The following is a 23,481-nucleotide window of genomic DNA, read 5'->3' as shown; positions in this document are numbered from 1 at the left end:
TGCAATTTCCGGATTTCTGGGGCATTCGGATGTGACAGTGGCTCGATGTTGTACTGCATGGGAATGTGAGGGCAGGCATACCCATCATCGAGACTTTGGTCAACCACATACGACCACCACAACGGAGGATCGCCATATTGTGCACCAAACACATGATAACCCCTTTACATCTGCGCCTCCCATCTGAGAACAAGTAATGGGTTGCCTGCAACATACTTTGTCATCCCACACCATGGGCAGGGACTAGCAGCAGCCAGACTTGAGAATTACCGTCCCAGGTACAGCGTGCCCGTAACACCTGCATTTGAAGTAGTGCTGTAATTGGAAAGGAGGGACTTCTGATGAATGGAGTCACGTTGTGTTCAGTGATAAACAGTGGTTCTTTATTGTCACAGATGACTGTCATCAGCGAGCGTTACACTGACCCTGCGAGACATCCCACTCTTTCAATATTCTGGATGGATACTGTGGCGTGACTCCTGGCATCAGGGTGTGTGGACCCATTGGCTACGACTTGAGTTCACATCTGATAATGATTAATGAGACTCTGATGTCACAACACTATGTCCTGGACATCCTGCATCCTCGTGTGTTAGCTCTCGTGCCAGAGGATCGTTGTGCCATTTTCTAACAGGACAATGCTCGTCCATATATGGCACGTGTCTCTATTGACTGTCTGCATGATTTTGGGGTACTCGTGTGGCCAGCAAGATCTCCATATTTGTCCCCAAAAAAACACGTGTGGGACCAGCTCCGACATCAACTCTGCCCCAGTAACAGTATCCGTAATATAAAGCCAAGTTACAACAGCTGTGGGCCATTTTGCCTCAGGAGAGGATACTATGGCTTTATGTGATTCTTTTCAACCAGATAAGTGGATGCATCCAGGCCACAGGAGGTACAACGTCATAATCGTAAGTAGGCTCATACTGCCAAGTTCTTTGTAAATTTGACACTATCTCGTAATCACTCAGGTAAGATCGGATCGCTTTCAACCCGTAAAGTTTCATTTCGTTTACTCTTTCCCTTTTGTCTGGCAGTGTACCTTATTTCGTAATTTCTGGTCTATTGCGAGAACTACCTGCAGTTCGGAGGAGATATTTTCGTGAGGTGTTTACGTATATCTGATGTATGTGTCTCAGTTTTACTGCCATACAAGCATACTAAAAAGTACTTAGTATGTGCGTAATGGGTGGACTACGTCAAGATGATGATGTTTATACATTCGTTTCACGAGCTGTAACCTCCGCCACGTTGTGTGACGTGTCAAGGGTAGTATTTAAAAAAGAAACGTAATTATTGGTAATTTAAGAGCTCAAGATTATATCTTCTGGAATATTAATAATAATTTTTTCTTGCTTATGTGTTTACACCGTGTTCGATTACAATATTTGTAACATTATATGTATGTATGTGTGTGTGTGTGTGTGTGTGTGTGTGTGTGTGTGTGTGTGTGTGTGGCATGGTGTGTAACGTTTGTGTTTTATGATGATGATGATAATGATGATGATGATGATGATGAGAGAAGGGAAAGCGTGAAACCCAGTGCCAGCACATGCCCTACTCCTCGTGGTGGCGCCAAGCTTAACGTCCCCATCCGACGGACGGACTATCACCAACGGTGTTATATGTCCCTACTTCATGAGACACTGCAGAGAGGTTTGAATTTTAACCAAGAACGTTGGCGCAAAGACTGGTGATCAGGTACTTTACATCACCACCTCTCCTCCTCTTGCCAATCAAGTATGGGCAGCGAAAATTTTTTCCACCACCAGAATTCGAACCGGCTTACCCCTGGGTGGGTCGCCCCCTCACAAGCATGCTGTAGTGAATTAATAGTAGTAATTACCTTTTAAAAATAATTTAATTTCCTGACTGAAACACAATTGAATCCTTTTTGTTTTACCTTTCATAAAATTATACTTTACATCTCGGAGGGGTAATTTTACCCTCAGGTCAGCCCAGCCGGCTAGTCGCATGGTCTAACGCGCTGCTTCCCGAGCGGGAAGGCGTGCCGGTCCCCAGCACAAATCTGCCCGGCGGATTAGTGTCGAGGTCCTGTGTGCCGGCCAGCCTGTGGATGGTTTTTAAGGCGGTTTTCCAAGTGCCTCGGCGAATGCGGGCTGGTTCCCCTTATTCCGGCGATTGCTGCACAAACACTGTCTCCACGTACGCGTACACATAATTACTCTACCATGCAAACATTTGGAGTTACACTCGTCTGGTATGAGACGTTCCCGGCGGGGGAGGGGGAGTGTCCACTGGGAGCCGAACCACACAGTTCAGTGTAGGACGGCGGTGGGGTGGGTGGACTGCTGTGGCCTGTTGTGTGGTTGTGAACCACTGAGGGCTATGGCGGGACGAATCCTCTCTGTCGTTTCTAGGTCCCCGGTTCAATACACAATACACCGTCAGATTGGGACTCATTGCCCTAGACATCGGGATGTGTGGTTTAAATCGAAAGGTCCCAGAATAATATTAAGCAGATCAAAAACTTTGTTTGTACGTTCCGTGAGCTAAGAAATATTGTGCCGTCAGTGGGCAGCATTGACAATATGCTTGCCAGGCTCATATGTATTTCGTTGAAGTATAGTCTCTGCTGTTCTTTATGTTCGCTACCATATTATCTTATTGAAATGAGTTATGAACAAGAAGAGAGATCATTCATATCAGATTGCATCGAAATGTGGAAACATTCCGCCAGTGTAGGTTCTTAGAGCGGATGAAAGGCAAACAGAATTAAGACAGATACGTGTTGCTCATTACATAGAAAGAGAAATACCCTACAGCAAATAGGAAAAATCTTTTTAAAAAATTTCATCGTTTAAGAACGAATTGCAGAATGTTAAACGAATAATAGACAAGGGAAATGACGCAGGCACTGACGAAATACGTAGAGAACCAACATTTCGATGTTTCGAGGAGAAGAGTTTTCTTGCAGATGACGGCGCTCAGTGAGCACAATGGTCTCGCGTAAAATCGTTCACCTTTGGAAAAAAATTACACACCGCTTTAGAAACGAAGTGATTGTGACTTAGTTTTTTTTCCGGCAACCGCATGCGGCATATGTCTTTTGTCTGAAGAACAAACTGGTCGAAACTGGTGAAGTCTTTTTGAAATGCTCATGTGGCTGTGTGGAAAAAAATATTTAAAAAATTATTTATGTCGGTCAACCTCAGCTGTCAATACCCGATTTCTTGAGAGAATTTTTGACGCTCCTTATACCAAATTTTCATCCACCTTTTCTTCTTCCACTTACAACAAAGCAGAGTAGTCAGCACAGTAACAACGTCTTGATCTTCCAACGTTTCAAACCAGACTAAATATTACACAATATTATAACAAAATTTTACTGAATAGGCTAGGAAGAACTTCAGTAAAACGGTAAACTGTAGTACTCAGTAATTCTGACCATTCGAGACACACCTAACGGCCCGTAGACGACGAGGCCGTTAGAAATGCAATGCTATTTTCAATAGCGGTAGCTTTATTATAGATAAGTTTTACAAAGATATGAGACATATCTTGGTATTACAGTTGAAGAACAACAAAAATAACGTGTTTCATACAGTATATATACTTATTTACATACTTAAATGTCTTGGAACAGGTAGTCGGCTGTGGCCTTATTAGTGGGAACCATCTCGTCATTTGCCTGAAATAATTTAGGGAAGCCACGGAAAACTTAATACAGGATAACCCGATAAAGCCTCCACATTCCAGAATACGTGACCAATCTGTTTAAAACAGCGCCACTTCTTTCAGTTTATCCCTAGTGTACAACACTTTTTTACAAAGAAGCATTAATAATACAAAAGTCTAGTGCTACTCTGTTCGTTCCCAGTCCCAGTAACTGTACACAGTACTCACTATTGATTATACACACACTGTTTCACAAAGTGACGCAACACACACTGTCGTCTGACGTCAGAACCATAGCGACGATGTTTGGTTCTCATTTTGTGTATCACATCTTCCCATTTGCTAGCTTGAAAAACACTGTAGTAAGTAAGATATTGAGCTCATCGAGAGGATAAATTGTTTGTATTAAACATTGCATAGTTTTAGGGTAAGGTTCTCCAGAAAAGGAAAAAAAGAAAAGAAATACAGAAGGGAAGAAAAATAAGAAGGGAAAAAATACTGTGAAAGTGTTAAGCAAAAAGATAAATTTTTTATTGTTGCTGTTATTTATTTGTGTCATTTTTTGCCAAACTCCTACTCGGTCTTATTTAAGTAATCTTCACTACATTGAATATCTTGCTTAACATGTTCTTTTTACGTCTTTTTTAGATAAGTTAGTTTTTTGTGCAGTAATTACGAAAGTTATATTTGATCCGTACAATTCATTGGTAAATGTACCCTTATCCCCGGTGTTATCCAATCTGTATACTGAGCAAGCAGTAAAGGAAACAAAAGAAAAATTTGGAGTAGGAATTAAAATCCATGGAGAAAAAAAAAAAAAAACTTTCAGGTTCGCCGATGACATTGCAATTCTGTCAGAGACAGCAAAGAACCTGGTAGAGCAGTTGAACGGAGGGTATAAGATAAACATCAACAAAAGCAAAACGAAGATAATGGAATGTAGTCGAATTAAGTCAGGTGATGCTGAGGGAATTAGATTAGGAAATGAGATACTTAAAGTAACAAAGGTGTTTTGCTATTTGGGGAGCAAAATAACCGATGATGGTCGAAGTAGAGAGGATATAAAATGTAGACTGGCAATGGCAAGGAAAGCGTTTCTGAAGAAGAAAAATTTGTTAACATCGAGTATAGATTTAAATGTCAGGAAGTCGTTTCTGAAAGTATTTGTATGGAGTGCAGCCATGTATGGAAGTGAAACGTGGACAATAAATAGTTAAGACAGGAAGAGAATAGAATCTTTCGAAATGTGGTGCTACAGAAGAATGCTGAAGATTGGATGGGTAGATCACATAACTAATGAAGAGGTATTGAATAGAATTGGGGAGAAGAGGAGCTTGTGGCACAACTTGACGAGAAGAAGGGATCGGTTGGTAGGACATGTTCTGAGGCATCAAGGGATCACCAATTTAGTGTTGGAGGGCAGTGTGGAGGGTAAAAATCGTAGAGGGAGACCAAGAGATGAATACACTAAGCAGATTCAGAAGGATGTAGGCTGCAGTAGGTACTGCGAGATGAAGAAGCTTGCACAGGATAGAGTAGCATGGAGAGCTGCATCAAACCAGTCTCAGGACTGAAGACCACAACAACAAAATCGTTAGTGATTTGGACAGATCTTTACAATGAACTCGTTTACTCGCTTTGGTTATTATTCTTACGACCCTTCCCTGATGTTTGAGAACTCTGTTCATTGCCTAGTTTACTGTGTTGCAGCTCACGACGCAACCGGCGCCGCCACTGACGCACTCTGACGCGGCGACAAGGGCGACGGCGCCTGCGCCCACGACGACGGGCAAGGCGACCGTGCCGGCGACGACGACGGTGGCGCCGCGGCGCGCGCGCGCGCGGAACTGCACGCCGCCGGCCATCCAGCAGTTCCCGCGGCCGCTGATGGGGCCTGCCGCGCGCAAGGACGGCGGCCTCATCCTGCACATCATCGTCGCCGTCTACACCTTCCTGGGGCTCGCCATTGTCTGCGACGACTACTTCGTCTCCTCGCTAGACCGCATCTGCGAGGGTAACACTTCGTACTCGCGACTAAGTTGGCCTTTTATCGTTGCGCGTGCACTTGGAAACATCGTCAGATACACATAAGTTAACTACTAAGTTTTATCTCGTATAAAGTGCAGTTTAGGAGCCTAAAGGAGGCTCTTTCAGCACTTCACTTAGCCTATATAAATCCTAAAATAGACTTTAAAAAGTATTATGCAGAGAAACCAAACACAATGTAAGATACACCGTATACAAGTAAGCATATTATTATTCATTAAAAACAAGGAAAATGAAAACACGCACAGTTGCACAACACGACAAACAATACACTACTTTAGTGTTCAAACTGATCCCAAACATTTCTAGTTCGTCCAAGATAAAAATACAGTATAAAATACATATAACCATATGCTGGAATGAGTATAATATGTAATTTAATAAATGCCGGATAAAAAAACAGTTTCAAACATTCAGACTGTAGTTCTCGTAGATAGGCCTCTCTCAGCATGATTCTTGCCATAAATGTGTATTTGGCTCTAACGTAAGCCAAGTCCCGTAGGATTGATGGCTCGTTTGCAAAAGTTACAGAGGCGGCATCCTCCAGTAGATATTCTAGCCGTAATTGCTCTGCTACTTAACTGATACCACTTCACCCAACCTAAAAAGTAAACAAGATTAATAACTGACAACTGAAATGAACATTCCATACAAATAGCTTAGACGTATGGGCAGTGAAAGACGAGGAAAGGAAGATAAGAGTTTAAAGTCTCATGGACGAATATGTCACTGAAGACTGAAGAGAATGCCAACGAAATAGGCCATGTCCCATATTCATTGGAACCATCTCTTAAGTGATTTGGGGAGACCATGTAAAACATAAATGTGGACAGTAAATCAAATGGCAGCCTTTGACCTTTTGATACACTTATGCGGAGGAAGTGTCATAAATCTTTTGTGTTTTTTTTTTTTTAAATGGAATATGGTTTTATAGGTGTGGGATAGGGGCAACGCTACACACCATATTCGAAGGAGGCTGGACAGTGACTACAGTGGTGACAGTCTTGATTTTGTCTTGCAGACATCTCAGCCAGCAGACGCTCGAAGACTGACAATAACTTACAAAAAGCTATTTAGAAAATTCCAAATCCAGTTTTTCAGGGCGCTATGTGCGAACATAATACGCAGTGAAATTAAAATTAGGCTACTGCACTAAAGAGCCAAAGAAACTGATACTCCTGCCAAATATCATGTAGGGCTCCTGCGAGCACGCAGAAGTGCCGCAACAAAACGTTGCATGGACTCGACTAATGTCTGAAGTAGTGCTGGAGAGAACTGACACCATCAATCCTGCAGGGCTCTCCATAATTCGGTAAGAGTACTAGAGGGTGGAGATTTCTTCTGAACAGCACGTTGCAAGGCATCCCAGATATGCGCAATAATGTTCAACATCTGGGGAGTTTGGTGGGCAGCGGAAGTGTTTAAACTCAGAAGGATGTTCCTGAAGCCACTCTGTAGCAATTCTGGACGTGTGGGGTGTCGCATTATCCTGCTGGAATTGCCCAAGTCTGTCAGAATGCACACTGGACATGAATGAATGCAGGTGATCAGACAGGATGCTTACGTACGTGTTACCTGTCAGAGTCGTATCTAGACGTATCAGGAGTCTCACATCACTCCAACTGCATACGCCCCACACCTTTACAGAGCCTCCACCACCTTGAACAGTCCCCGTCTGAGATGCAGGGCCCATGGATTAATGAGGTTGTCTCCATACTCGTACACATCCGTCCGCTCGATACAATTTGAAACTAGACTCGTCTGACGAGGCAACATGTTTCCAGTCATCAACAGTCCAATGTCGGTGTTGAAGGGCCCAGGCGAGACGTTAAGCTTTGTGCCGTACAATCATCAAGGCTAGACGAATGGGCCTTCGGCTCTTGAAAGCCCGTATCGATGATGTTTCGTCAAATGGTTATCACGCTGACACTTGTTGACGCCCCAGCACTGAAATCTGCAGCAATTTGCGGAAGGGTTGCACTTCTGTCACGTTGAACGGTTCTCTTCTGTCGTCGTTGGTCCCGTTCTTGCAGGATGTTTTTCCGGCCGCAGCGATGTCGTAGATTTGATGTTTTACCAGATTCCTGATATTCACGGTACAGTTGTGAAATGGTCATCTGGGAAAATCCCCACTCATCGCTATCTCGGAGATGCTGTGTCCCATCGCTCGTGCGCCGACTATGACACTACATTCAAACTTACTTAAATCTTGATAACCTGTCATTGTAGCAGCAGTAACCGACCTAACAACTGCGCCAGACACTTGTTTTATATAGAGTTGCCGATCGCAGCGCCATATTCTACCTGTTTACACATCTCCGTATTTGAAAACGCATGCCTATACCAGTTTCTTTCGCGCTTCATTGTAGAATTGCTTAGAACGAACAATTAGGCCAACGCCAGCCCTCATCAGCAAATAACAAGGAAGAACTCCAATGCAATTATACAGTGAAAATTACTCTCTGCCAAATACTTCATGTTGGTTTATGGAGAATAGCTGTCGGTCTGTATGAAATCATTTGGCGAGATACTCTTAAAGGCAATGTGGAAAGAAATTATAGCGTACGAAGCAACTCCGTAACAGTTCAGAAATACAGACCGTATTGGAAAGAATAATTCGCATGCGTCTTTTGAACTTCATTCCCTTAACTAATGATCATCTTAAAAAATTCCCTATTCGTGTTTAGACTGTTAAATTATTCATGTTGATATGCGAACAGAGCGCCTTCTGCCACTAAAATGGGCGCCAAACGCATGAAACACTCACATCGAATGTCGAGGAGATGGATAAGAATTTTTTCGATACTGGTCATGGTTTAAGTGAATGTAGTTCGTCCAACACATCTGACTGGTAGCTTTTTTATTTATGTTTCTTCAATACAATCTGTAATCCACGAAAATCGTAGCCCAATTAGGTATGGCTTATCATCCTGCAAAATTCATCGTTATTGAGAAACATGACGTCGATTAAGTGGTGCCCAAGGTCATCAAGCAACTGTTTACACTCAGTGATTGATGTAACTGAAGCGCAGGACGGAAGTCTTTGTCATGAAATGAGGACACCAACTCACAGTAGTGCTAGTTCTGCAAGGTTCGCAGGAGAGCTTCTGTAAAGTTTGGGCTTCCCACGCCCGGGTTCGATTCCCGGCGGGTCAGGTATTTTCTCTGCCTCGTGATGGCTGGGTGTTGTGTGCTGTCCTTAGGTTAGTTAGGTTTAAGTAGTTCTAAGTTCTAGGGGACTGATGACCATAGATGTTAAGTCCCATAGTGCTCAGAGCCATTTGAACCATTTTTTTTGTAAAGTTTGGAAGGTAGGAGACGAGATACTGGCAGAAGTAAAGCTGTGAGGACCAGGCGTGAGTCGTGCTTCGGCAGCTCAGAGCACTTGCCCGCGAAAGGCAAAGGTCCCGAGTTCAAGTCTCGGTCGGGCACACAGTTTTAATCGGAAGTTTCATATCAGCGCACACTCCGCTGCAGAGTGAAAATCTCATTCTGGAAACATCCCCCAGGCTGTGGCTAAGCCATGTCTCCGCAGTATCCTTTCTTTCAGGAGTGCTAGATCTGCAAGGTTCGCAGGAGAGCTTCTGTAAAGTTTGGAAGGTAGGAGACGAGATACTGGCAGAAGTAAAGCTGTGAGGACCGGGCGTGATTCGTGCTTCGGTAGCTCAGATGCTAGAGCACTTGCCCGCGAAAGGCAAAGGTCCCGAGTTCGAGTCTCGGTCGGGCACACAGTCTTAATCTGCCAGGAAGTTTCATATCAGCGCACACTCCGCTGCAGAGTGAAAATCTCATTCTGGAAACATCCCCCAGGCTGTGGCTAAGCCATGTCTCCGCAGTATCCTTTCTTTCAGGAGTGATAGTTCTGCAAGGTTCGCAGGAGAGCTTCTGTAAAGTTTGGAAGGTAGGAGACGAGATACTGGCAGAAGTAAAGCTGTGAGGACCGGGCGTGAGTCGTGCTTCGGTAGCTCAGATGGTAGAGCACTTGCCCACGAAAGGCAAAGGTCCCGAGTTCGAGTCTCGGTCGGGCACACAGTCTTAATCTGGCAGGAAGTTTCATATCAGCGCACACTCCGCTGCAGAGTGAAAATCTCATTCTGGAAACATCCCGCAGGCTGTGGCTAAGCCATGTCTCCGCAGTATCCTTTCTTTCAGGAGTGCTAGATCTGCAAGGTTCGCAGGAGAGCTTCTGTAAAGTTTGGAAGGTAGGAGACGAGATACTGGCAGAAGTAAAGCTGAGGACCGGGCGTGAGTCGTGCTTCGGTAGCTCAGATGGTAGAGCACTTGCCCACGAAAGGCAAAGGTCCCGAGTCGAGTCTCGGTCGGGCACACAGTCTTAATCTGGCAGGAAGTTTCATATAAAAATTTCATCGCAATAGGTACAGAGTTTAGTGATCATTGCTAATGTGTTTCTGCATTTTTGATCGAGAAATCTGTTATTTACTGAGAATAATAGCCAATAGAAGGAAAGCTGACAATAACATTTTTCTTCTTACTCATATTGACTCCACCTGTCCAATACTGAACCCGGTCATTGGCGTTAATTACGTACCGCTTGGAGACGTTTCTTGCATGCTTCAAGGATTCCTACGTATAAGATCATAAGCGCTCGAAATTGAAATTATTTATTATTCATCAGAGAGTATGTTCGTGAAAGGAGCGAAATTAAATAAAACTAATAAAAATCAATCGGAACAATTTAAATATGAAATTCATATAGGGCAAAATGCCAGAAATTTTACGAAATTTAAAAATGCTTGCCGACACAACCAAAATACAAAGAGGACGTGTTCTCCTTTTGGCGGACGGATGGTAGTAACCCTAAGCTATGATACACTCTGGAGATTGTGCGACGTTAAACGTTGATTTTTTTAAACAATGTACGAAATGATACTCTAACTATTATTCCACATTTTAATTTATAAAACTGTAATCGTCTATTTGTGATGGCGCTCCGAGAGTTCACAAAGCACACAAGTCTAGCGATAGGGATATGCCTTCCCATACAGCTTTCGCCAGATGCTTAGGGCTGGTTTATTCATACAGTATATCGTGTGTTACGGGGACCACACTGTCTGGGGCCCTGCCCAGCTTTTCGGGGAAAAATTAACAACTAGCAATTTATATATATGACGGTAGTATCTGTTCCCGAAAGAACAGTTACCGTGGATGACCATGCAGCTTTGCTAGAAATGAAATGATAATTAAATGGACACCCTAGCTGCAAACAGGCGTTGATGTACTTCATTGGGGACATGTTGAAAATGTGTGCCCCGACCGGGACTCGAACCCGGGATCTCCTGCTTACATGGCAGACGCCCTATCCATCTGAGCCACCGCGGGCACAGAGGATAGTGCGTCTGCAGGGACTTATCCCTTGCACGCTCCCCGTGAGATCCACATTCCCAACATGTCCACACCACTACATTCGTAGTGCGCCTAATAGATGTTTGCCCTTCATACTCATTACTCGTGGCAGATTAATCTACCAAGTCCCGTACGAGTTCGGGCATAGCGTGTGCGTTCGCACAAGAAGGTCAATGGCCGGGAAGCCATATTTTAACTATATATGACGGTAATATTTATTTCCGAAAGAACAGTTACCGTGGATGACCATGCAGCTTTGCTAGAAATGAAATGATAATTAAATGGACACCTAGCAGTTTACAACTGAATAAGTACGACAACGCTTTTTAAGACTGTGCGCACATGATTGTGGAGTACTTCTCAAGCACTGGAAAATACGGAGCAGTGATATAAAACTGTTTCCATTTTCGAAGGTGCGAAGAGACCTTTTGAGGTAATTCTGTTTCCTTAAAAATATGCGCATAAGGTCTATTTACGTATTACGTTGCACTGCTCATAGGTGCCCGCAAGGGCCCTCTCCCCTTTGCCCCCTCTCCCCCCTTAACAGGCACTTCCTGCTCCAGAATATGGAGTATAGAGTTCTTATTCACTGCAGAATTCTCACTCATTTCTAGAAGTGAGCGGATACCTAACCACCAGTGCTTTGGCATATAATAAGTTTTTTTGTGTCCGTTATAAAATTTAGTTCTTGTAGCATTAGTGGTCTCGAAACTACCCAATTCATTTATATCAAAAATCCAAATTTTAGAGTATTGCCCCGCCTCCTTCCCCCAATCCCCATGGATAAATTTCTGGGGACGCCCATGACACTGCCGTACATTACTACGAACTTACCCCACAATACAGTATTATTAGGTTCACATTGTTAACAAAGATCACTAGAAATTCAGGTTTTTTATTTATTCTTGCACCAAACTGCGAGGGCGTGCTGAAAAGTAATACCTCCGAATTTTTATGTGAGAACTCTTAAAGCTTTCTAAATAAAATAAACTTTATTAATAGTCTACATCTTTATACTTCATGTTTACATATTTATTTCTCAACATTCTCACACTGGTGACGAACACATTTCTCTCAACAAGAGACCAGTTCGTTTATAACGTCACCAGTGGCGGATAACTGCGCTTACAAACGACAAAAAATTTTAATATTGTTAAACAACTTGCTAGTTTAAATGAGCCTTAAGAACAAAATTCGACAATTCAAGCTTGGAAATATACATAGTTTACTTGGTGACTGAATGGAAATTTAACATTGGGTTTCTGTCTGGAATCATCTTCATGATTGTTCAAAATATTTTAAAGTAAGCTGTCAGGACAGCAATGTACAATACAGTGTTTGAAACGTTATTATTCCGAGAATGTTGTAGGCTTCTACTTAATCCCACCATATTTTCCCCGTGAAAATACCGGGACCACTGAAAAGTTGTGATAAACTAATAAGCAGTTTCTTAAATACTGTGACATGTGTGGGTCTCAGTATGTAAAACCCGACTCTACTTAAATTTCTTGTAGAAATTACGGGGAAGTATCAAGTCAACCCTCAATTACTGTAATTAACGTGAAAGCTCTGTGGTCTTCAATATCTGAGCTTTGATTTAATGATATGCGTTTAACAGAACATGTTGATACTGGGAATGTTTTACATTTACACATGTTTATACGAAAAGAACATAAACAGATTATCTATTAATGTGTGAAATACACTTCACAACAGTTTAATTTTATTTATTTATTTACTTAGTTACTTTTTTGGCGAAAAAAGAAGAAGAAACCGGCTTTCGTTTGTCTCATTTATTATGCTGCAGCCTGCACGATGTCAAAGTTCCCACTCTGTACAAACGAATAGTACGTGACATTGCAAATGTTATATTAAACTTCTTAACCAAGCTTTGTTTCTTCGAGGAAAGGTTATTTTTATTTTATGTTGGAACAAAATGAGCATTTGCGTGTAGACATAACAGCAGTGTTCACACAAATGACAACACACCACGTCAACTGCCAACAAGACTACTTAATCTTTGTAGTCTGTCTTCTCTGCCCACAGAAACTGCTAAAATGTTGTACGAATAAGTGGGATAAGAGTCGATCCAGCACACCCCACTGCAAGAAATTGCAAAAATATTTTGCTTTTTAAATTAGAAAGGCAGTGTCAAGAATATAGAGAACATTTTTGCGTTCCAGGTAAAATTCCGGCGACACGGGAAACAGAAGCCAAAAAGGACTGTCCCGTTTTCGTTACGAGACGAATTCCAGCCGGCGGTGTACTTCTACTGTTCACTGACAACAGAGAAACAAGCGACAGTGAAATTAAATTTTTCTGCATTGTCGTTCTTTCATAGCACAGTTACGTCGAGTAATGCGAGTTGGTCAGTTCATCGCTCCATGTTTAATGGAAAAAAATCTTTGTGCTCGTGTGCCGTGTTTAAAGTAAAAAGCTTTGTGCTCATGTGCGGTGTAGTACGATTGGAACTGGATACAGCTTTCTTTCTTTCCTTTTACAGTTTTTTTTCTTTTGTTTTGACTGTTTGTTGACAATTTTGGAAGTGCCTTAACATGAATAACAGTGAAAAAAGCAAACGTGCACAATTAAGTGGGGGCGTCATTTCGGAAATTATCGAAGGAAAGGCGAGAACGAGAAGACAATGTTCTAAAAACGCTTGGCAGAGTAGATAAATTTTTCGTAGAAAATGATGCTGGTTCGACTTCGAGTTCAAATAGTACGGATGATATTTCTGACACTGCAGCTGTTGTAAAAGAAGTACATTCAGACGAAACAAAAGTTAAAATGAAGAAAAGCAAATTGTTCCTAATTTCACGAAAAACTAAGTGTCAAGTCAGACATTACAAAAAGAAATAACCTCGTTAATGATGATCCTGCAGAATGGTGTGTCAATGAATCAACAATCGACATTTTCTTACAACGTGGCATTAATCAAAATGGTAACGGTGATTTTTCTAAGTCAAGAAGATCAATAGGCGATGAAACCAGATATTTGGGCCAAAATGTTTTTTACCGTTAACTTTTAAATGGTGAATCAATTTTGCGTGATTTTCTAGTATACTCCTGTAGCACCTGTGATGTTTTTTTTTGTGCACAATGTAAATTGTTGGGAGGTAAGACGGCGATTGCTATTAATGGTACTGCAAATTGGAAAAATATTACTAATATTTTATCTCATCATGAGAATTCACTTGATTACAAAAATTCTGAGTTATCACTCTTAAAAAGAAAAAAAGTCACTTGGAACAATAGATAACCATTTAGAGTCATATGTTGAGGCAAGAGGAAATGTACTGGTGCAGTGTGTTGAAAAGGGTGTTTGCAGTAGTGAAGAAGCCGTAGACGTCCCCTACGTGGACACGTTGAAAGATTCCATTCATTACATATTGGTCAGTTTATGATGTCTCTTGAACTTATAGCCGAGTTTTATCCTTTTCTGGCAGAGCACATTGAACCATATGGAAATCCAGGGCAGAGACATGCAAGTTATCTTTCTTCATCAATCTGCGATGAAATAATAGAGCTTCTACCTGAACGAATAAAAAGAATTGTCATAAGTGAAATAAAACAGGCCAAAGATTTCTCTATAATAGTAGGTTCTAATGCGGACATGAATCAACAATCGAAAGGGAAGCAGTTGTTGGGAAGGGAGTAAGACAGGGTTGTAGCCTCTCCCCGATGTTATTCAATCTGTATATTGAGCAAGCAGTAAAGGAAACAAAAGAAAAATTCGGAGTAGGTATTAAAATCCATGGAGAAGAAATAAAAACTTTGAGGTTCGCCGATGACATTGTAATTCTGTCAGAGACAGCAAAGGACTTGGAAGAGCAGTTGAATGGAATGGATAGCGTCTTGAAAGGAGGGTATAAGATGAACATCAACAAAAGCAAAACGAGGATAATGGAATGTAGTCGAATTAAGTCGGGTGATGCTGAGGGAATTAGATTAGTAAATGAGACACTTAAAGTAGTAAAGGAGTTTTGCTATTTGGGGAGCAAAATAACTGATGATGGTCGAAGTAGAGAGGATATAAAATGTAGACTGGCAATGGCAAGGAAAGCGTTTCTGAAGAAGAGAAATTTGTTAACATCGAGTATAGATTTAAGTGTCAGGAAGTCGTTTCTGAAAGTATTTGTATGGAGTGTAGCCATGTATGGAAGTGAGAAACATGGACGATAAATAGTTTGGACAAGAAGAGAATAGAAGCTTTCGAAATGTGGTGCTACAGAAGAATGCTGAAGATTAGATGGGTAGATCACATAACTAATGAGGAAGTATTGAATAGGATTGGGGAGAAGAGAAGTTTGTGGCACAACTTGACCAGAAGAAGGGATCGGTTGGTAGGACATGTTCTGAGGCATCAAAGGATCACCAATTTAGTATTGGAGGGCAGCGTGGAGGGTAAAAATCGTAGAGGGAGACCAAGAGATGAATACACCAAGCAGATTCAGAAGGATGTAGGTTGCAGTAGGTACTGGGAGATGAAGAAGCTTGCACAGGATAGAGTAGGATGGAGAGCTACATCAAACCAGTCTCAGGACTGAAGACCACAACAATGCGGACATTTCACATATTGATCAACTATCTTTCATATTAAGATATGTGAACGAGAATGGCGAACCTGTTGATCGTTTGCTTCTGTTTTTAACAAACCTGGGACACAAGTACGAAAATTTAGCTGAGGCCGTCTACAAATTCCATTGATATTACTGACTGTAAGGGCCAGTCACATGACAACGCAAGCAATGTGTCAGGAATGTACACTGGTTTGCAGGCACGCATTAAAGAACGAAATCCGAAAGCGCGTTATGTGCCTTGAGCAGCACATTCTTTGAATTTAGTCGGCACTAGTGCTGCAAGCTGTTGTCGGGAAGCATGTTCATTTTTCAATGTAGTGCAAAACGTTTATAATTTTTTCTCTGCTTCTACACAGCACTGGGATAAACTTCTTTCTTTCATGAAACCAGGAAGCAAAACGGTAAAAAGTTTATCGAAAACACGTTGGGCAGCAAGAGAGAACGCGTGTATAAGTCCATACGAAAACTGGGCGGGCGTTGTCAATGCCCTCACACATATTGCCAATAATACATGTGAAAAACCACGTGTGCGAAATGAGGCTTCAGCTTTATTGAATCAACTCAGCAAACTAGAAACATTGTTCATGATGAAAGTTTGAAAGGACATACTCCAGAAATGTAATAGTGTAAATCTGAAATTGCAGAATGTAAATATTGATACTAAAATAGTGCATGAATTACATGACTCACTTGTAGGATTTATTGCATCTATTAGTAGCATGTTCGACTATTATGAAAATAAATCCATGGAGATTGTGACTGATATAGACTTTGAATGCACCTATAAAAGATCACGAAAACGCAAGCTTCATAATGGCGAAGAAGCGGACTCGGAAGAAATTTTTCTGACTGGAAGGCAAAAATTTTCCCAGTACTCGACAACTTGTAAGCTGAATTAGTGAGGAGGAAGGGAAGGTATAGAGCACTGATGGACTCTTTCACAGTTTTCAGTAACCTTAAGAACAGTGAATGTGTATATTTCACGGAACTTATGAAATCTTCGGAGATTTTTAGTGATATATCACTCGAAATGAGTAAATTTTTACGAAAAGAGAGGTTACAGTCCGTGTTTCCGGGTGTTGACACTGCTCTTAGAATATTTCTATGTATGGCAATTACAAACTGTTCGGCAGAACACTCGTTTTCGGCTCTTAAAAGACTGAAATCGTACCCACGTATATTTTGTGTGAGGAGAGATTGAACGCCTTGTCCATTCTTCACATCGAAGCCGATCTCCTAACTGGTAACCGTCTGAACTATGACGAATTTTCTGCCGTCAAAGCCAGTGGCAAACTTAGCTGACTGGTGAGTTTGTTTATTTATTCATATTAGTTTTAAAAATTTAAGATTAAAACGTGATTTTTATTATAACTTACAGCACATTCATTGGGACTTACAAACTACGTATTATCTGTTTATTTTACAATTGCCGATGGCAGAACGCTGAACTAAACCTCGTCTATGTGCAGACGTGACCGAAGGCGCCGGACAATTCTAAACAATACCCGAATGACCCAGGCCGCTCGGTGCTGTACAGTCAAGCCATACTGATACTGTATTAATTTCTAATGTATGACACGTTTGCTTCAATTTTTACATCGTAACACAACTTTTTTATTTTCATTTTCAACGTTTTAGTGTAAAAGAACTTATTAAAATTGAATGTATAAAAAAATCCGTTGCCTCCTACACGCTCTGCTGAATTTTTAGGCCATAAAAGAAAATCTTCTGGTAAACCTTCCGGGATGTAAGGTCGTGGTCCATGAAACTCTTCAGCTCCTAACGTTTAGTCCAGAGCTGCGCTGGACATCTTCAGAGGGGTGTTTCTCCTCCGGTGAGTCGGCAAGACTCACCGGAGGAGAAACACCCCTCTGAAGATGTCCAGCGCAGCTCTGGACGAAACGTTAGGAGCTGAAGAGTTTCATGGACCACGACCTTACATCCCGGAAGGTTTACCAGAAGATATGTCATCCGGTCGTGAAAGCCTTCATACTATGATCATAAAAGAAAAGTTATTTTCCTTGTGTTCGTTTCTGTTGTCTTTCGACAGAAGAATGTGTTAACACAATGCAGTTTTAAGTTTGTTTTATCCGCTGCCGTACACCAAGTAGAGTTCAGGAACCATATTGCATTTTGATTGAGCGTGACTAGAGCGCTGATGCGTCCTTCAGAACAACGAATAGCAGAGCACGGAAACAGCTCACAGCGCTCCCACCCAAAACGGCAATTCTGAAGTGATCGGAAATAGTTATTATTTAAAACATGTTTTTAGGGGGGAGGGGGCGCCCCATATAATATGGTGTGCCGAGGGGCGCAAAATTTTTAGATCCGCCACTGAACGTCACTGTAGAATGTCTGACTTTGCGGACGGAGCCACAACCCCACCTGTGCTTGCACCACTTCATCACTGCCAAAATGCAGTCCTCGAAGGTGTTCTATAAGTTTTGGAAACAGATGCACTTTAAGGTTCGGATGTCTGACAACTATTCATTTGTACACTGAAGCGCCAAAGAAACTGGTATAGGCATGCGGGAGAGATATGTAAACAGGCAGAATACGGCCTTACGGTAGGCAACGCCTATGTAAGACAAAAAGTGTCTGGCGCAGTTGTTAGATCGGTTACTGCTGCTACAATGGCAGGTTATCAAGATTTAAGTGAGTATGAATGTGGTATTATCATTGATACAAGACACAGCATCTCCGAGGTAGCGATGAAGTGGGAATTTTTCCAGACGACCATTTCACGATTGTACCGTGAATATCAGGAATCCCATAAAACATCAAATCTCCGACATCGCTGCGGCCGGAAAAACATCATGCAAGAATAGGACAAACGACGACTGAAGAGAATCGTTCAACGTGACAGAAGTGCAACCCTTCCGCAAATTGCTGCAGATTTCAGTTCTGGGCCATCGACAAGTGTCAGCGTGCGAATCATTCAACGAAACATAATCGATACGGGCTTTCGGAGCCGAAGGCCGATTCGTCTACCCTTGATGACTGCACGACACAAAGCTTTACGCCTCGCCTGGGCCGTTCAACACCGACATTGGACTGTTGATGACTGGAAATATGTTGCCTGATCGGACGAGTCTCGTTTCAAATGGTATCGAGAGAATGGACATGTACGGATGTGGAGACAACCTCATGAATCCGTGGATGCTGAGCAGGGGACTATTCAAGCTAGTGGAAGCTCTGTAATGGTGTGGGGCGTCTGCAGTTGGAGTGATATGGAACTCATGATACGTCTAGATACGACTCTGACAGGTGACACATACGTAAGCACCCTGTCTGATCACCTGCATCCATTCATGTCCATTGTGCATTCAAACGGACTTGGGCAATTTCGGCAGGACAATGCGACACCCCCCACGCCTAGAATTGCTATAGAATAGCTCCAGGAACACTCTTATGAGTTTAAACACTTCCGCTGGCCAACAGACTCCCCGAACACAAATATTATTGAGCATATCTGGGATGCCTTGCAACGTGCTGTTCAGGAGAGATCTCCCCCCCCCCCCCCCCCGTCGTACCCTTACTGGTTTAAGAACAGCGCTGCAGGATTCATGGTGTCAGTTTCCTCCAGCACTATTTCAGATATTAGCCGAGTCCTTTCTATGTCGTGTTGCGGCACTTCTGCAAGCTCGCGGGGGCCCCACATGACATTAGGTAGGTGTACCAGTTTCTTTGGCTCTTATGTGTATTAAGGTTAGCTGTTTTTGCGATCCTGTGTTATTTTCCTTTCCCTAATTTTGAGATGAAGCACAGAGTGTCTTTACAGTATGTATGTTTACCACTTTTCGGTGTAAAGTTGTCACCCATGCAGTAATCTTTATCCACTCAGACACACCACTGCACTCATTCTCCAGCTTCCATCTCTAAACACAACACAGATTAACTTTCGCAACGGGCGTGGCATGACATTTGACTGTGTGCAGTAGCTAGTAGCCCTATGGAGCGCGCAGTGGTTAGCACACTGGACTCGCATTCGAGAGGACGACGGTTCAATCCCGTCTCCGGCCATCCTGATTTAGGTTTTCCGTGATTTCCCTAAATCTCTTCAGGCAAATGCCGGGATGGTTCCTTTGAAAGGGCACGGCCGATTTCCTTCCCCATCCTTCACTCACCCGAGCTTGCGCTCCGTCTCTAATGACCTCGTTGTCGACGGGACGTTAAACACTAATATCCTCCTCCTCCTCCCTATGGAGCGTGCCGCGGAATTCTCTTCCGTCCAGAGGTCTAAACATTATAAGCTTCTAATACAAGGGACTTATCATTTGTAAACAATGTTTGCTTCCCATGCTGTATGTGCGGATCTAATAAGAGTCAACTTTGATAAGTATTTTTAGGGGCTTCTAAAGCATGTCCCACGTAAAACTCGTACACCTCACATAGGAGTTAATCATCTCCACTCAAACTGCTTGTGAAGTGGCCTGTATGCCCTTGGCCACCACTTCCAGCATCTCCCATAAACATGTACCCAAATGTTTTTTAACATTTACTATTATCTTTTCCTTTTTAGTCAGTTTGTTGTTACTTCAATCTCAGGCGTGAGGCGTACTGGTTTTATGTGGGACACACTAATGTTCAGAGAATGGTTCAAAAATTATTATGCATAGCATCTGTTATCGCTTAAATAAGTGAAATAAAATTTTACCCGAAGCTGCATTTCCATTTTATGAAAGTAAAATAATAAAATAAATAATGCTGAATCGGGCCCCTCAGTTTGTCAACTGTAGCGCCATTTGCATATTTAAACGCTCCTGCCTCCGATACATCAGAATATTCATTTATGTGCACCTACTTCTACATTAACATGCTGTTTCAGGGCTATAAGGCACACAGCAGTAGAGCGACTGGGTTAGTAAGACGTGGCTCAAATGTGTGCAGAGCTGAAGCTGTCCCCCGACGTGGCGGGTGCCACCTTCATGGCCGCCGGGTCATCTGCGCCAGAGCTGGCCACTGTCGTCATCGGTGTCTTCTTCGCCAAAGACGACATCGGTGTTTCGGGCGTGATCGGCTCGGCCGTCTTCAACATCATGTTCGTGATCTCGGTGTGCGCGCTGTGCGCCGGCGCCACGCTGCACCTCAACTGGTACCCCATGGTGCGCGACTGCATTTTCTACTCTCTCGCCATCCTCATGATGCTCGTCTCCATCTACAATGAAAGCATTACCTGGTGCGTACGTTATTTCGCTCTTGTTCGAAATAAAATAAGCTTGCATCATTGTTCAGTCACAATAAACCACATTTTTCATCAGGAATTAGCAGTAATCGTTTCACCTCATTTGAGTTGTACGAATTGTTAAGAGAGAACAAAAATATTACTAAATAAGCAAAAAATGCTATCTGTATTATTACTTTAAATGATATTGATATTTTAAGACCTTTTTCCAAAATTCTTTAATGCATGTGTACAAAATAACACATTTAGCCAAGCACTGTTAGCTGCATCATGTGCAAGGTATGCTTTCTTGGGCTCCGTGATTTTCAATGTTTTTAATAAGATAAACTGACCTTAATGTTCATTTTGGCACAAAATGCATGCATTTTGCATATCTATTTACGTAATGTATGACAACTTCCTGTATCCATTGTGTACAAACGAGATCATGTGTGTCATAAACCTGTGTCACTAATCTACAGGGTGTCTGAAAAGTCTTTCCCTGATTACATAAATTGATAACTCAGGCTATAAGTAAGATACAAATATGAAACTGGTGTCCAATTGTTTACAAACTATCAAAGTTTTTTTCAGACATCAGTAAACTTCCACATGAGCACCCTTGGTAGCACGTAGCACATCTAGGCGATATTCAGTTTCCATCCACACACTAGCCAACATCACTGGAGGGATCGATTCAACGACTGTGGTTATCCATTGCCACAGGGTTTCAAGATCTGGTACACGTGTTCAGTAGACCTCGTCTTTGACATAACCCCATAAAAAGAAGTCTAATGGGGTTATGTCAGGAGCGTGTGGAGGCCAAACCATTGGCCCATCACAACCTATCCATCACCCAGGAAAGGTCATATCGAGATAGGCACGAATGTCCAAACCCCAATGAGGTGGTGCACCGTCTTGCTGAAACAAGACATCGGGTCGATACTGAAGCAGCTGAGGAACAGCATACAGTTACAACATGTCCAGATACACTGCCGATGTGATGGTAGCCTCAGTGAAGAAGAATGGCCCGATAATTCAATCGTGCAATAGCACACACCAAACATTCACCTTTGGACTGCCTCTGGTGCACTCCATGACCTCGCCAGGGGGTTGTGAACCCCAAATGTGCACATTATGGCGATTCACTACTCCACTGACAAAAAAGGTCGCTTCATTGGAAAAGGCAGTTCGTCTGAGATAACCATCATCGTCCTCAATACGTGATAGCATTTCGACCGCAAAGCCATATCGACGTGTACTGTCTTTGGGCAACAATGGAAGTGGAAGTTTACTGATGTGCGAAAAAAACTTTGATAGTTTGTAAACAATTAGACACCAGTTTCATATTTGTATCGTACTTCTAGCCTGAGTCATCAGTTTATGTAATCAGGGAAAGACTTTTCTGACACCCTGTAGATTTGTGGTCATCAAACCTTTTTGCTCCCGATCCAATACTGACTTTGTGAGGCGGCACCTGAGGCCACAAATATACCAATCATATTATTAGATGGCAACCAACATAAATGATGTCATGAGCCACCAATAGACTAGCTATGGTAAACGTGCTGTAAGTTTTCCACCAATTGCCAAGCACTGATTGATAAAAGTTGCCACCGTTCAGAAAACATTTTGTCAACTGTTCTTGGTTTCGCACTGTTACCACTCTCAACGACCCAAGAGTTGGGACACTGAAATTGCCTGATGATGCAATGTTGCGTTGTTTGTGTGAGTGGGTTAGTAATAATTCAAACAATAATAGTACTTATATTTAATTTAAATACGTTATGCAGTATAAAACATGATCACAATGTTTACTGTATGTTTTGAATGCCAGTTTTTATCTACTTAATGTTTTGTACTAAAGAGGTTCAATTTCATTTCATATTGCTTGCTACAAGTAACTGCTTCATTTAAAGTTAACCGTCTCTGTAATGCTTATTCAGGGTTCCGTGTAACTTCTGTGTCAAAATCTATAGTGGCTGATCGGTACAAGCTGCATACACACGATTTATCAGTACTGGAAGACACAATAAAACATTCCGCCTCTCACAATTAATAAGCACTTTGTAAAAGAACGTGATGTATCTTGGTTTTGAATGCTTGCTCAGATACTATGGTGTTCTTCCCATTTTTGAACTCAAGTTCCAGGTCCAGCACACCACACAAAATTTATATTTGTTGAAAGAATGTATCAGTTCTCACAAAAAAATCAAAATTTCAGTAGATGTCGTCTACAACTGATTCCAAATTGTTACAGGTTAATCCAATACTTCATAAAACAAATATTGCACAGTGTAAACAAAACTGAGTTCCAGGCAACCTCATGTCATAAGAGTTGACCAAAGGCGTATAGAGACTGAAATGAGCCAATCTTGCACATTTAACAAACGTACAATTTTTTGCTCCTTTGTAGGTGGGTGTAAAAGCAGTTGCAGAAATTCATATTTTTAATTAACTCTGCCATTAGGTTCTTGGGCAATATCAAAATAAAGAACAGGCATTCTAACTAAAATAACGTATACAGGACATTGATTTTATAGAAGTTCTTCACATATTCCAAAAAATAAAACTTGTACATCAAGTCAACTTGATTTCACATCACAAAAGTATTCTCAATTCTTTACTAGATGTCTCTTCACCCACGTGCCTTAAATAACATGAAAATACTACAGGACATATTCT

General features: G+C 42.0%; 1 protein-coding gene and 1 non-coding gene across 2 annotated transcripts in view; one reads left to right on the top strand and one right to left on the bottom strand.

Moving 5' to 3' along the window:
- LOC124788751 (probable sodium/potassium/calcium exchanger CG1090) overlaps positions 1 to 23,481 on the top strand; it is a 123,309-nt gene that overhangs the window by 13,830 nt on the left and 85,998 nt on the right. Inside the window, exons 3-4 of the mRNA XM_047256032.1 lie at positions 5,353 to 5,656; positions 20,523 to 20,811. Coding sequence (XP_047111988.1) covers positions 5,353 to 5,656; positions 20,523 to 20,811 — 593 coding nt within the window. The remainder of the gene's footprint in view (positions 1 to 5,352; positions 5,657 to 20,522; positions 20,812 to 23,481) is intronic.
- Positions 10,955 to 11,029, bottom strand: Trnat-ugu. The gene has a single exon. It is a non-coding gene; the product is annotated as a tRNA-Thr (tRNA).

The sequence above is a fragment of the Schistocerca piceifrons genome, chromosome 3 (assembly GCF_021461385.2).
Source record: "Schistocerca piceifrons isolate TAMUIC-IGC-003096 chromosome 3, iqSchPice1.1, whole genome shotgun sequence".
Taxonomy (NCBI): Eukaryota; Metazoa; Arthropoda; class Insecta; order Orthoptera; family Acrididae; genus Schistocerca; species Schistocerca piceifrons.
The sequence above is the reverse complement of the archived record's forward strand: the minus strand, read 5'-3'. Positions and strand labels throughout refer to the sequence as shown.